Raw genomic sequence first — 11292 nt, forward strand, 5'->3', positions numbered from 1 at the left:
TATATATATATATATATATATATATATATATATATATATATATATATGTCTATATATGAGGGTATATGGGCATATGAATACATATGTGAATGTGTGTATATATGTTTACAGGTATAGATAGATAGAGGGCACAGGACCAATTTAACAGCAAGGGATGATACCTAAAGGTGAAATTAAGAGGTGAGAGAGGAATCTAATGAGAGGAGATGGGGAGAGACAGATTGGGGTAAACTATCTCATATAGTAGAGGCAAGGGAAAATGGTTACAATGGAGGGGAAGAATAGAAAGGCAAAAGGGAATGGGTTAACCTTATTCCCATTGAATTTGGCTTGAGGAGTGAATGAAATACACACTAAATAGGGTATCTCACCCTCCAGGAGAGTAGGGGGGGAAGGGGATGAGGAGGGGGATGATGGAAGAGAGGGCAGGCTGGGGGGGAGGGAAGTTGGAAGCACCCACTTTTGAAAAGGGATGGGATCAAAGTAGAGAATAGAACAAGTGGGAGGTGGAATAAGAGGGAGGGAAATATAGTCAGTCTTTTACAATATATCTACTCTGTTATTTGCATTACCCAAACATGTCCAACCTATACTGAATTCCTTATCTTCCCAGTAAGGGTGGGTGACAAGGGAGGAAAGGAATGAATCTGGAATTCAAAGTTTTAAAATCAAATAATCAAATATATATAATTAATACTATTTTACATGCAATTCGGAAATAAAATATACAGGCACTGGGGCATAGAGATGCACTGGAAAAGTCGAAAGGGGTATGGGAGAAAATATGGGAAAGAGCAGATTGCAGGAGGGGATATCCTGTGGGACTGCTATTTTGTGGTGGTGGGTAGGGGAAAAACAGGGAGAAAACTTGTAACTCAAAATCTGGCAGAAATGAATGATGTAAATCAGAAGTTAATAAAGCATTTGAAAAAAAAGAACGCTTGAAAGTCCTCTATTCCACGGAATGACCATATTTTCCCCTGAAACATGATACTCAGTTTTGCTGGGTAGGTGACTCTTGCATTTAATCCCAGCTCCTTTAATGTCCAGAATATCATATTCCAAGCCCTTCAATCCCTCAGTGTAGAAGCTGCCAAATCCTGGGTTATCCTCATTATTTTTCCACAGTATTCAAATTGTTTCTTCCTGACTGCTTGTAATATTTTCTCCTTGATCTGGGAATTCCAGAACCTAGCTATAATATTCCTAGGAGTTTTCTTTTTGGGATCATTTTTAGGAGGTGATCAATGGATTCTTTCAACCTCTATTTTGCCCTCTGGTTCTAAAATATCAGGGCTATTTTCCTTGAGAATTTCTTGAAGGATGATTTCTAGGTTCTTTTTCTGATCATGGCTTTCAGGTATTCCAATAATTTTTAAATGATCTCTCCTCGATCTATTTTCCAGGTCAGTGGTTTTCCCAATGAGATATTTCCCATTGCCTTCTTTTTTTTTCATTTGCTTGGATCTGTTTAATAGTATCTTGATTTCTCATAAAGTCACTAGCTTCCATTTGCTGCAATCTAATTCTGAAAGAATGATTCTCTTCAGTGAGCTTTTGAGATTCTTTGCAATCTGGCAAATCTCACTTTTTAAGGCATTCTTCTCCTCATTGCCTTTTTGAGCCTCTTTTGTCATTTGGGTTAGTCTATTTTTAAGGTGTTATTTTTTTCAGTCAGGTTGGTAAATCTCATTTTATAATTTTATTTCATCATTCTCATTTCTCTTCCCAATTTTACCTCCACTTTTCTTATTCAGTTTTCAAAATCTTTCTTAAGCTCCTCTATGGTCTCTAAGCAGCTTATTCTTTTTTTGGAAGCTTCTGGTGCAGGAGTTCTGACTTCACTCTCTTCTTCCTGTTCCATGCTTTGATCCTTTTTGTCCCCCCAAAAGGAATCCATAGTCAGACCTCTGTGCTTGCCTTTCTTCCCTTGTTTGCTCATGTTGCCACTCAATTACTTGACTTTAGAGCTTTTTTTTTTTTTTTTACCACAATAGAACTGTGCTACCAGAGAGGAGAGGTTTGTGCCAAATATCTGGGGTTGTCTCAGCTACTGGAGCTGTTAGTTGGGTGCCTTGTCTGAAGCCTCCACATGCTCTTGCAAACTGGTCATGCACCCTAGGACCTCTACCCTACACAGTAATCCAGATTCAAGCAGGTTAATGCGAGAGCAATTACCCTTCAGACCATTTGCTTGGTCCCCCTGCACTCTGCAGTCCAGGAGCTCTGAAGCAGCCATGTTGCAGTGGCTGCACAGCTGTAGCACCACAGCTGCTTCTCCCCTCAGGGGGTAAAGGCCTGACTGCACTCCTGAACTCCCGTTTCCCACAGTCCACACTGCACTGACTTCTCACTTTGTCCTTAGCATCTATGGGTTGATAATTTGGAAACCACCACAGCTGCTGGTGACCTGAAGTCCCTTCAGCTGGGGGCTGGTTGTGGCCACCCTGAGGCTACAAGCTGGAGCTCTTGCGGGACTGTGCTCAGTTCTCAACACACCATGCTATCCGCTTCCTGCTGGCCTGCCAGGCTGTCCTCAGTGGGAGGTTAGCTTTTCTCTGTCATTTTGTGGGTTCTGTAGCTCCAGAGTTTGTTCAGAGTCACCTTTTACATGAATTAGAGGAGGTGGAAGCAGGAGCCCTGTGGAAGTCCTGTTTCTACTCCACCATCTTGTCTCCACCTCCCACAATGACTGGTGATGTTAATGTGTCCATGCTGCCTCTGTTATCAGCTCCTCCTTCATCATCCATATCCTTAAAAATCCATTCTAGAATTTCCCAAGCAATGGAAATAATTTTCATTGTCCTATAATTTGCAGTTTTTCCATTTTTTAAAAATAGGACTATCTTTTCCCTTCTCTATTTCTACAATATCTTTCTTATTCTCTCCAAATTTTCAAATATTACAGATAATGTTTCAATAATTTCATATTCTAATTCTTTCAGTACCCAGTGTCATAGTTCATAGGAACCAGGTTTTTTCACTTTGTTAGTGGTAGTAATGTACTTACTGTCTCTTTACTTCTCTCCAGTATTCTTTCACTCAGCCATTTTTAGTGCTATTTTTAGTGTAAAGGTCATTCTCCGTGAAAGAGAAATCAAAATGATAACAAGAGTGAAATGCCCTTTCCCTTTATTTTAATTATTCTTGTCTTAGTTATTGTCACCCCAAGCAACTCTTCTAACTTTCCTCTAATCCCTCCTTTCCCTTATATAGCTTCAAATATCTGTTTAGTTATTTATACATTTCTTCATTGGTCTTAGTGCCTCATCAAATTTTTCACTTTTGAAACAATTTTTTGTTCTAAACACCATAGTAAATTATTTACCACATTCCCCCTATTTCCTGCCCTTGATTTTACTGTTTTATACATTAAAAAAAACTCAATAGTTTGTGTTTCCCTGTGTATACTCATCTCTTCAAGTATCTTCAATTGTTTCCTACTCATTGGTTTGCTTCCCTGTGTATCTTTAGAATTTTTTTTTTTACTGAGGGTATTCCTTACTTTGTGGACTAAGGTCCTCTGCAAAATTTTTGTTCCTACCCACTTTTTTATTTTATTTTTACTTTATATACTAAAACATGCATTTCTATAACATTATACAATAAAAAAAGATTGCATGTGAAACTACAAATCTATTATGTCCAACTTGCTATTCTATTTAAATATATAATAAAGTTATCATGTAAATTTCTTTTTTTCTCCCCACCCTCCTCCAGAGATGACTATCATTAGACACAGTTATGTACACACACACACACACAAATGCTCAACTCTCACGTTCAATAATTCTGTGACAGTACAGACAAAACAATCAGAATGCAATGCACACTTGTTGATTAATTGTTTTACATAATATATAAATGTTATGAAACCAGATCATCATTGTGTGTGTGATTTTTTTTATTTCCTCATAATCCTGGGATTATGTGTAATACAAAGATCATCTCATTTTGTAGATGAGGAAATTCAGATTTAAAGAGAATAAATGATATGTCCACATGAGTTGGCTGGAAGGAAATTTTGGGACCCTGGATCAAATTCTAGCCTTCTTGTTTTAAGGTCAAGGTTTTTTTTCTTTTCACTCCCACATCCAAATAAATGACTTAAGTGACTTTCAAGGAGAGAGAAATCCACAAAGCTAGAATAATCAAAGAAGGCTTTATGGCATTAGTGGCACTTAAACTTGATCTGAAAAGAAGAGGAAATAATGTGTTATCATCCAATAATCACTTCACCCTATACACAGTAAAGATAACACTTTAACAAGGATGAGTTTTAATACACTAATCTTTTCCCACATACTAGCTACTGCCCATACTATATACTAAAGTGACTTTACATATGCTCTGACCCATCGCATTGAAACCAATTGCAAAAAGTCAAAAGTAATTGGATAAAAATAATCAATTCATTGGCAAGATAAAGACATTGTCTACCAATGTCCTTGTAATTTGGACACCTAGAGTAAACTTGCAGGTCCTTTTTCCCTGATGAACTCACGAAAGGATGATATGACTAGCCCTCCATAACCCATAGAGAAAGAACATAAAAACAAAATCACTGTGGGTTGGGGTAAGAAACTGACTCTCTTACTATTTTTTTCTTCCAGAAATTTCTGTTCCTACCTGCAGTTGTGGATGGAGTGTTTTTCCCCAGAAGTCCCCAAGAGCTCTTGGCTGAAAAGCAGTTCAAGGATATTCCCTATATTATGGGAATTACCAACCACGAATTTGGTTGGTTTCTTCCAAAAGTGAGAGAATTGCATGTCTTCTGGAATCTTGTGTTCCCCTCCTTCCCTCTCTAGAGCCAGGAATTCTCTCTCACCCCAGTTAAATCGTCAGTGTGCCAGGCCTCTTCTGAAAGATGGATTGCTATTGAGTTAACAATTCTGCACTTCTCTCCCCTAGCACAGGACTCCATTTACAAGGAACTATTGTTAAATTGTTGCAGAAGCAAAGCTGGTATCTAGCGCTCTCCCATGCAAAGAACTTAGAACATTGGAGCTGAAAAGCATCAAGTCCAAATCTCTCATTTTTCAGATGAAAAAACTAAGGTCCATAGAAAAGAAGAGATTTTCTCATTTTGAGTGTCTGTGATATCAGGACAAAGCTTAGAGCTCATATCTTTCTCATTTGGTGTCTCATCCCCACCCCCATAAGGTATGCCATGTCCTTCTCCTTCCTCAAGTTTTCTTCCCAATAAAATTGGGGAGATTTTTTATGAAATCCTGTGTTTGACTCTTCTCCTCTCCACAAATTTAGAAGCAATATGATATTGTGGGAAGAGCATAAGATCTGGACTCTGCACACATAGGTTGGAATCCTGGCTCTGGTACTACTAATGTGACTTTGCCTAAGTCACTTACTACTCTTCTACGAACTTCAGTTTCCCTATCTGTAAATGAGTTGGTTGGACTAGATTAAGGAGTTTTTCAGATAAGTAATTCAGACAAAGGATAGCTATTCATTTATAAATGGATCAAGATTACTTCTACCATCTGCATTCTAAGAAGAGGAATTCTAGTAATTCTAGTAATCTAAAGAAATATGCTTCCCATTTCAATTGGGTCCTTTCATGTCTGATTTCTAGGTAAGTTCTAATGATTAAGCTTCTAATCTAAAAGCTTAACCATTGGCCAAGACTCTGGATACTACAGGAATCCCAGTTTCAATGGATGCTTCCATCTGCTGCGTAGAAGTAGGGCCTGTTCTTTTCAGGATTTGAAAAATGTCATCTTTTTATTCTTGTGGTTTTCTGGTTCATTTAGTAAGTCATGTTAATCCACTGAATTAATCAAACTCACCAGAGAAATTTACTTCAAAGCTAAAAGTGGAATAAAAACATGTTTTTTATTTGTATCATTAAGGCAAGTTTTCTCTCCCCATTACCCATTAATTTGTTGTATAAAATTTCTTCTTTTTTTATGCAGACTCTGGGATATCCTATATCAGAGGATGAATTGGACCAAGGAATGGCTACAGAACTGCTATGGCATTCTTATCCACTTCTTGTAAGAAATGTTGAGCCATCAAATATCAGATCTAGGAGGGAATCTTAAAGCCCACCTAGTTTAATATCTTTATTCGATAATTGAAGAAACTGAGGCCCAGAAAAGGGAAGCAGTTTCTCAAAGGTCACACATATAGTCTGTGGAAGAGCTAGGATTTAAACCCAGGTCTCCTCATGCCCATTCCAGTACAATTTCTGCTGCACCATTATGTTTTCAGTCCCAAGTCAGACACAAAGCAATCAAAGGAAAAGGAGTTTAACTTGCAGTTGTCTCCTTGGGTTAGAAAATGGAAACCTTTCATATGGTCTTCCCACCTAAGGTAAAAACCAATGAGAGAATATATGAAGTGAATTTATCATATTTTCTCTAACCAACAATTCTAAAAATTTAGCAATATTCTTTCCCATCTTTCAAGCAGCATAATAGCATATTGTTTATACCTTTCTTAGGCATTTGTCTAAATCTACTTTACATCATGCTTATGTGTAGCACTGTTTTAATTCCTTCTTCGATTGTAAATAAGCCTTGGGAAGGCAGTAAGGAAGTAGTACTTAATCCATAATTTTATTGGTGGAAGAAAATCCTAATAAGGAAAATTCTTCTACCAATTCAGGTTGACAACTTCTCTGAAGTTTATAGTCTTAGAGAAGAGCCTAGAGCACTGAGAAGTCAAATAATTTGCACAATCACATAGCCATTGTGTGACAGTTTCAGGACTTGAACACAGATCTTTTGTTTCCTAGACCAACTCTCCATTTATTATGTCATGCTGATGGAACTTGGCTAATTCATCCTTGTATTCTGCAAAATGTCTAGCAAAGGGACTCAAACCAAAGTAATAGCCCTTAAAATAGTCATATTTTCCCAAATTTTAGTAATTTATTACATAACAATATAATTTTAAATGAAATATTTCAGAGAAAGTTAATATAACAAGCAATATTATGAATGGATGATTTGCTTAAAGAATTTTAGCTGGGTTTCATAACATACTGAAACTTATTTATAATGTAATGACAATGTTATTGTGAAAGATGCTACTTGGGGCAATGTTAAATAAGGCATCATGTCAATAAAGAGATAAAATGATAGATGGATGGACAGATTAATTGATAGATAAATAAATGAAAGAAATGAACTAATGAATGTTTTGTCATTTTCACTTTTTGATTCATTGGCCCTTATAGAAAATCCCCAAAGACCTTACTCCAATGGTAACTGAAGAGTATCTTGGAGGAACAGATGATCCTGTCATAAAGAAAAACCTATTTTTGGAAATGCTAGGAGACTTGACATTTTGGATACCAACTGTGATGTTGGGTCGACTTCACAGGGGTGAGTTTTGGGGGAATATGAGGGAAGGGGGTGGTGATAAAGCCAGGGATATTTCTTTCAGCTTTTAGCCAAAGATAGTACATGATTCTGTAGTTTACTTTGGACAGATCCTATTCACAGGCAGTTCAAATAGCTACCAGTGTAATGAAAATAGTATTGGGTTTTGAAGATCTAGGCTCAAATCCTTCCTAGATGAAAATATGTAGTAGAAAGACAAGAAATATGGTGGAGACAGGAACAGGTCATGAGAAGATACCATTATTTAATCTATTGATGGGTCAGCTGGAAAGGGCCATATGATGATTACATCTGTCGAATGGACATCTAGATTGAGTTGCCTTTATTAAACTGAAACTAGAGAGCTATATATTTGCATGATGCCAAAGGGATTTCTATATGAGAAAGAAGATTCGACAAGATGACCTCTATGTTTGCAATGAACTCTAATTTTCTATGATAAGGAAGTCAGGGCTTAGACTCTTAATGAACTGCCATAGGATAGATGGTAACCTCAGGGGGGGGGTGGGGAAACACACCTCTTTTAATTTTGGCTATCGTTCCGCACACTTCTCTTCGTACCTCTAATTATATTATGTCCCCAGGGTTTAGGTTTTCCAATTATTTAAAATACTATCTCAGAACACAAGCATTTTTATAACTTTCTAAAGGTTAGCCAGAATGTTCCACGTGTGATAAAGGTCTCTAGGTTTTCCCTCCATTTTCTTTCCTTTCAGATTCAGGTGCACCCACTTACTTGTATGAATTTCAGCATCGGTCAAGTGTTTGGGGAAACTTAAAATCAGCAAGAGTCAAGGCTGACCATGGGGATGACATCTTTTCTGTCTTTGGATCTCCATTTTTAAGAGGTAATGAATCTTTGCTTGCTACAAAAGTTTCATCGAAATATTACCTATTGGCCATTTCTGAAAGATAATGTTTATTCCTTACATATGTTCCAACTTCTTTAGGTTACCAAAGTGCCTTTCTATTTTTCTCTCATTTCTCACTACACCTCTGTGGGGTAGAAAGGATAATGTATTATTATCTCTGAAATATAGAAGAGATTACTGTGTCACAGAGAGTGAAGTTACTAACCACAGATTCATGATGGATTGGGAACTAGAACAAACATCTCTTTTTTCAGCCTCAGACTCACACCCCCAAAGTTATTGTCCTAAAACTCAAGTATCACAACTGAACCAGGAGATTTTCTTTCCCTGATGAAGTGATGCTAGACCACATTGACAGTAGCATAGTGATTAGAATAAAGGATCTGCTAGTCCTACTTTATTCACTCATGATCAGACCACATCTGTGATAATCTGTTCAGTTCTTGGCACTGCCACTTTGAGAGTGCACTGATGGCATAGAGAACATCAATAACAGAGTAACCTGATTGGGGAGGTCCCTTAAGACCATGTGATTTCAGAATAGTTAAGGAATTAGACAATGTTTACTTGGAAGGGGAGAAGATTTTGCAAGCAAGTGATGAAAAACTGTTTTAAAGAACATACAGTAAAAGGTTATTATGTGGAATTAGATTTGTTCTGCTTGGGTAGAACCAAATGCAGTGGGTAGTATAATCAAAATCATTGACTATCTGAAAGCATTTTTGTTCTGTCTCTTAAGGTAATGAGTTATTTGTCACCAAAAGTCTTCAGTCAGAGACTAGATGACCACTTGTTAGTACACAAAGGATGTTCCTGTTCTGAATGAGTTGGATTAGATTGAACCTGAGGCCTCTTCTAGCTCTGAGATTCTCTTATGATGAGCAGAATGCTACAAGTATTCCAGGTAGTTCTGTGTTAGAAGTTTGATTCTCTTTAATGAGTGTTCTGTTTTCAAATATCCTGGTAATGTGGTTAGGAGAGCAAATGATGACAAATTTTTGAAGAATCTCCGTTTCAAAGTCAGAAAATCCATCAATGCTGTCAAATTTCATGCTATGAACTTGTGACTTTCCTTCTTCCATCTCGGAACTTTTGCTTTGCTATTTTTAACTTGTTTTCCATCCAAGTATAGTGCTGTCCAAGGAGAATGTACAAAATAAAACACACTGTATAACATAAAGAAGAGGAAGCCTGGAGGAAGAGATGACTCTCAACTGGAAATAACAAAAGGGAGTAGAGGAGAGAGGATACATTAAGGGAAAATGGGAGAAATATGGTGGGAACTTTTTAATACATACAATCAGAATTTGCAAGTAGAATATATGAAACATTGAAGAGGAGGCAGGAGAAGATTCCACTCAAACTACACTTTGATGTTTGCTAGTCAAATGTGAGAAGAACATGCAAGAATTTGGTGTAGCAAAACATTCAATTCAACAAGGATACAGATAGAAACAGGAAAAGGGAAAGCATAATAAAAAAGGGATGGCATATTGAGGGAAATATTCATCATAAGCAGAAAAAACCCTTAAACTTTGACAGATAATAGTGAAGAATGAGTTAAAACAAGGAAAAAAAGAAAAATAACTTGAAATGAATAGGAAAACAAGAGAATAGAGAAGAAAAATAGTAGAATGGGGGAATAGGTAATTAGCTATAATAGTTTTTAAGGTGAATGGGATGAACTCACCCTTAAAGCAAGAATTTAACATGAATCTGAAAGCAAAATCCAAGTTGTTTAAAGAAAAGACATTTGAAGCAGAAACACTCACATAGTTAAAATAAGGCATTGAACAAAATCAATTTTGCCTCAGCAATCAGAGTTGGGAAAACTGTGGTCTTCTAGTTCCTCAAGTGTGGCCCTTTGACTGAATCTAAACTTCATAGAACAATTCTTCTTCATAAAAGGATTTGTTCTGTAAAACTTGGACTCAGTCAAGAGGCCACACCCAAGGACCTAGAAGGCCATGTGTGGCCTTAAGGTCTCAGGTTCCCCACCCCAGCTAGCTGAATGGCACAAATACAAACATACAAATACACCCACATAAACACACATACAAAACAGAGGTAGAAGCTATGATTTCTTGTAAGGCAATGGCAAATATATAGTTAAGAGATGAAGAAGACTACACATTGCTGAAAAATAACATACGCAATAATTTTTCCATATGTAAAATATGAATTCCATATCAAACTTTATACATTCTTAAAGTGAAAATCAAATGAATTATAAAAATAGATATTCTTAAAGTGAAAACCAAATCAATTATAAAGATAAATAAATTATAATAAAGAGAAATCTTAATTCACCTCTATAAGTCCTATAAAAATTTAAGCAAAAAATAAGAAAGAAATTGGTAATATTAATTGAATTTTAGAAACATTAAATGTGATAGATTTCTGATATTAGGTGGGAATAGAAAGTCACTCGTGGCTTTACAAAAATTGATCATATCTTAGAACCTAAAAACTTCACAAAAATACCAAAAAAGCAGAAATATTATAAATATTCTTTATTGATCATAGTGCAATACCATTATATTAAAAACAGAATCAAGAATAGAATTATTAAAAATCAACTGGATACTAGGTAAGTTAAACCTAAACAATTGTTGGGTCCACAAACAAATCATAGAAATGATACGAAATTTCATTAAAGATAATGAAAACAGTGAGACAACATATCAAATATTGTGGGATTGAGTCAAGGTAATTTTTGAAAGAAATGTATATATGTAACCATTTTTATTAATAAAAAATAACTCACAGTTTAAGTTGAATATGAAGAGATGATATCTAAAAAATAAAATTAAGGTGTGATAGAGAAAGGTCCTGGGAGAAGAGAGGGGTGGAATCAGGCAAATTATGTCACATTAAAAAAAAGTGAGATAGAAGTTTTACAATGGAGGGGAAGAGGGGTGAAGTGAGAGGGAATGAGTGAACCTTATTCTCACTGGAATTAGCTTAAGGAGGCAATAACATTCACACTCAATTGAGTCTGGAAATCTATCTTACCCTACAGGAAAGGAGAGAGGAAGAGAATAAGAGGGGGT

At 36.3% G+C, this 11292-nt stretch overlaps 1 protein-coding gene across 2 annotated transcripts in view; it reads left to right on the top strand.

Moving 5' to 3' along the window:
* LOC138157033 (liver carboxylesterase 1-like) overlaps positions 1–11292 on the top strand; it is a 280580-nt gene that overhangs the window by 47757 nt on the left and 221531 nt on the right. For both annotated transcript variants that reach the window (XM_069082453.1, XM_069082452.1), the window contains exons 9-12: positions 4614–4754; positions 5934–6014; positions 7202–7349; positions 8084–8215. In XM_069082453.1, the coding sequence (XP_068938554.1) occupies positions 4614–4754; positions 5934–6014; positions 7202–7349; positions 8084–8215 (502 nt within the window). The remainder of the gene's footprint in view (positions 1–4613; positions 4755–5933; positions 6015–7201; positions 7350–8083; positions 8216–11292) is intronic.

Source organism: Petaurus breviceps, unplaced genomic scaffold (assembly GCF_028583685.1).
Source record: "Petaurus breviceps papuanus isolate PSGF00001 unplaced genomic scaffold, PetGlider_PUasm1.0 171, whole genome shotgun sequence".
Classification (NCBI taxonomy): domain Eukaryota; kingdom Metazoa; phylum Chordata; class Mammalia; order Diprotodontia; family Petauridae; genus Petaurus; species Petaurus breviceps.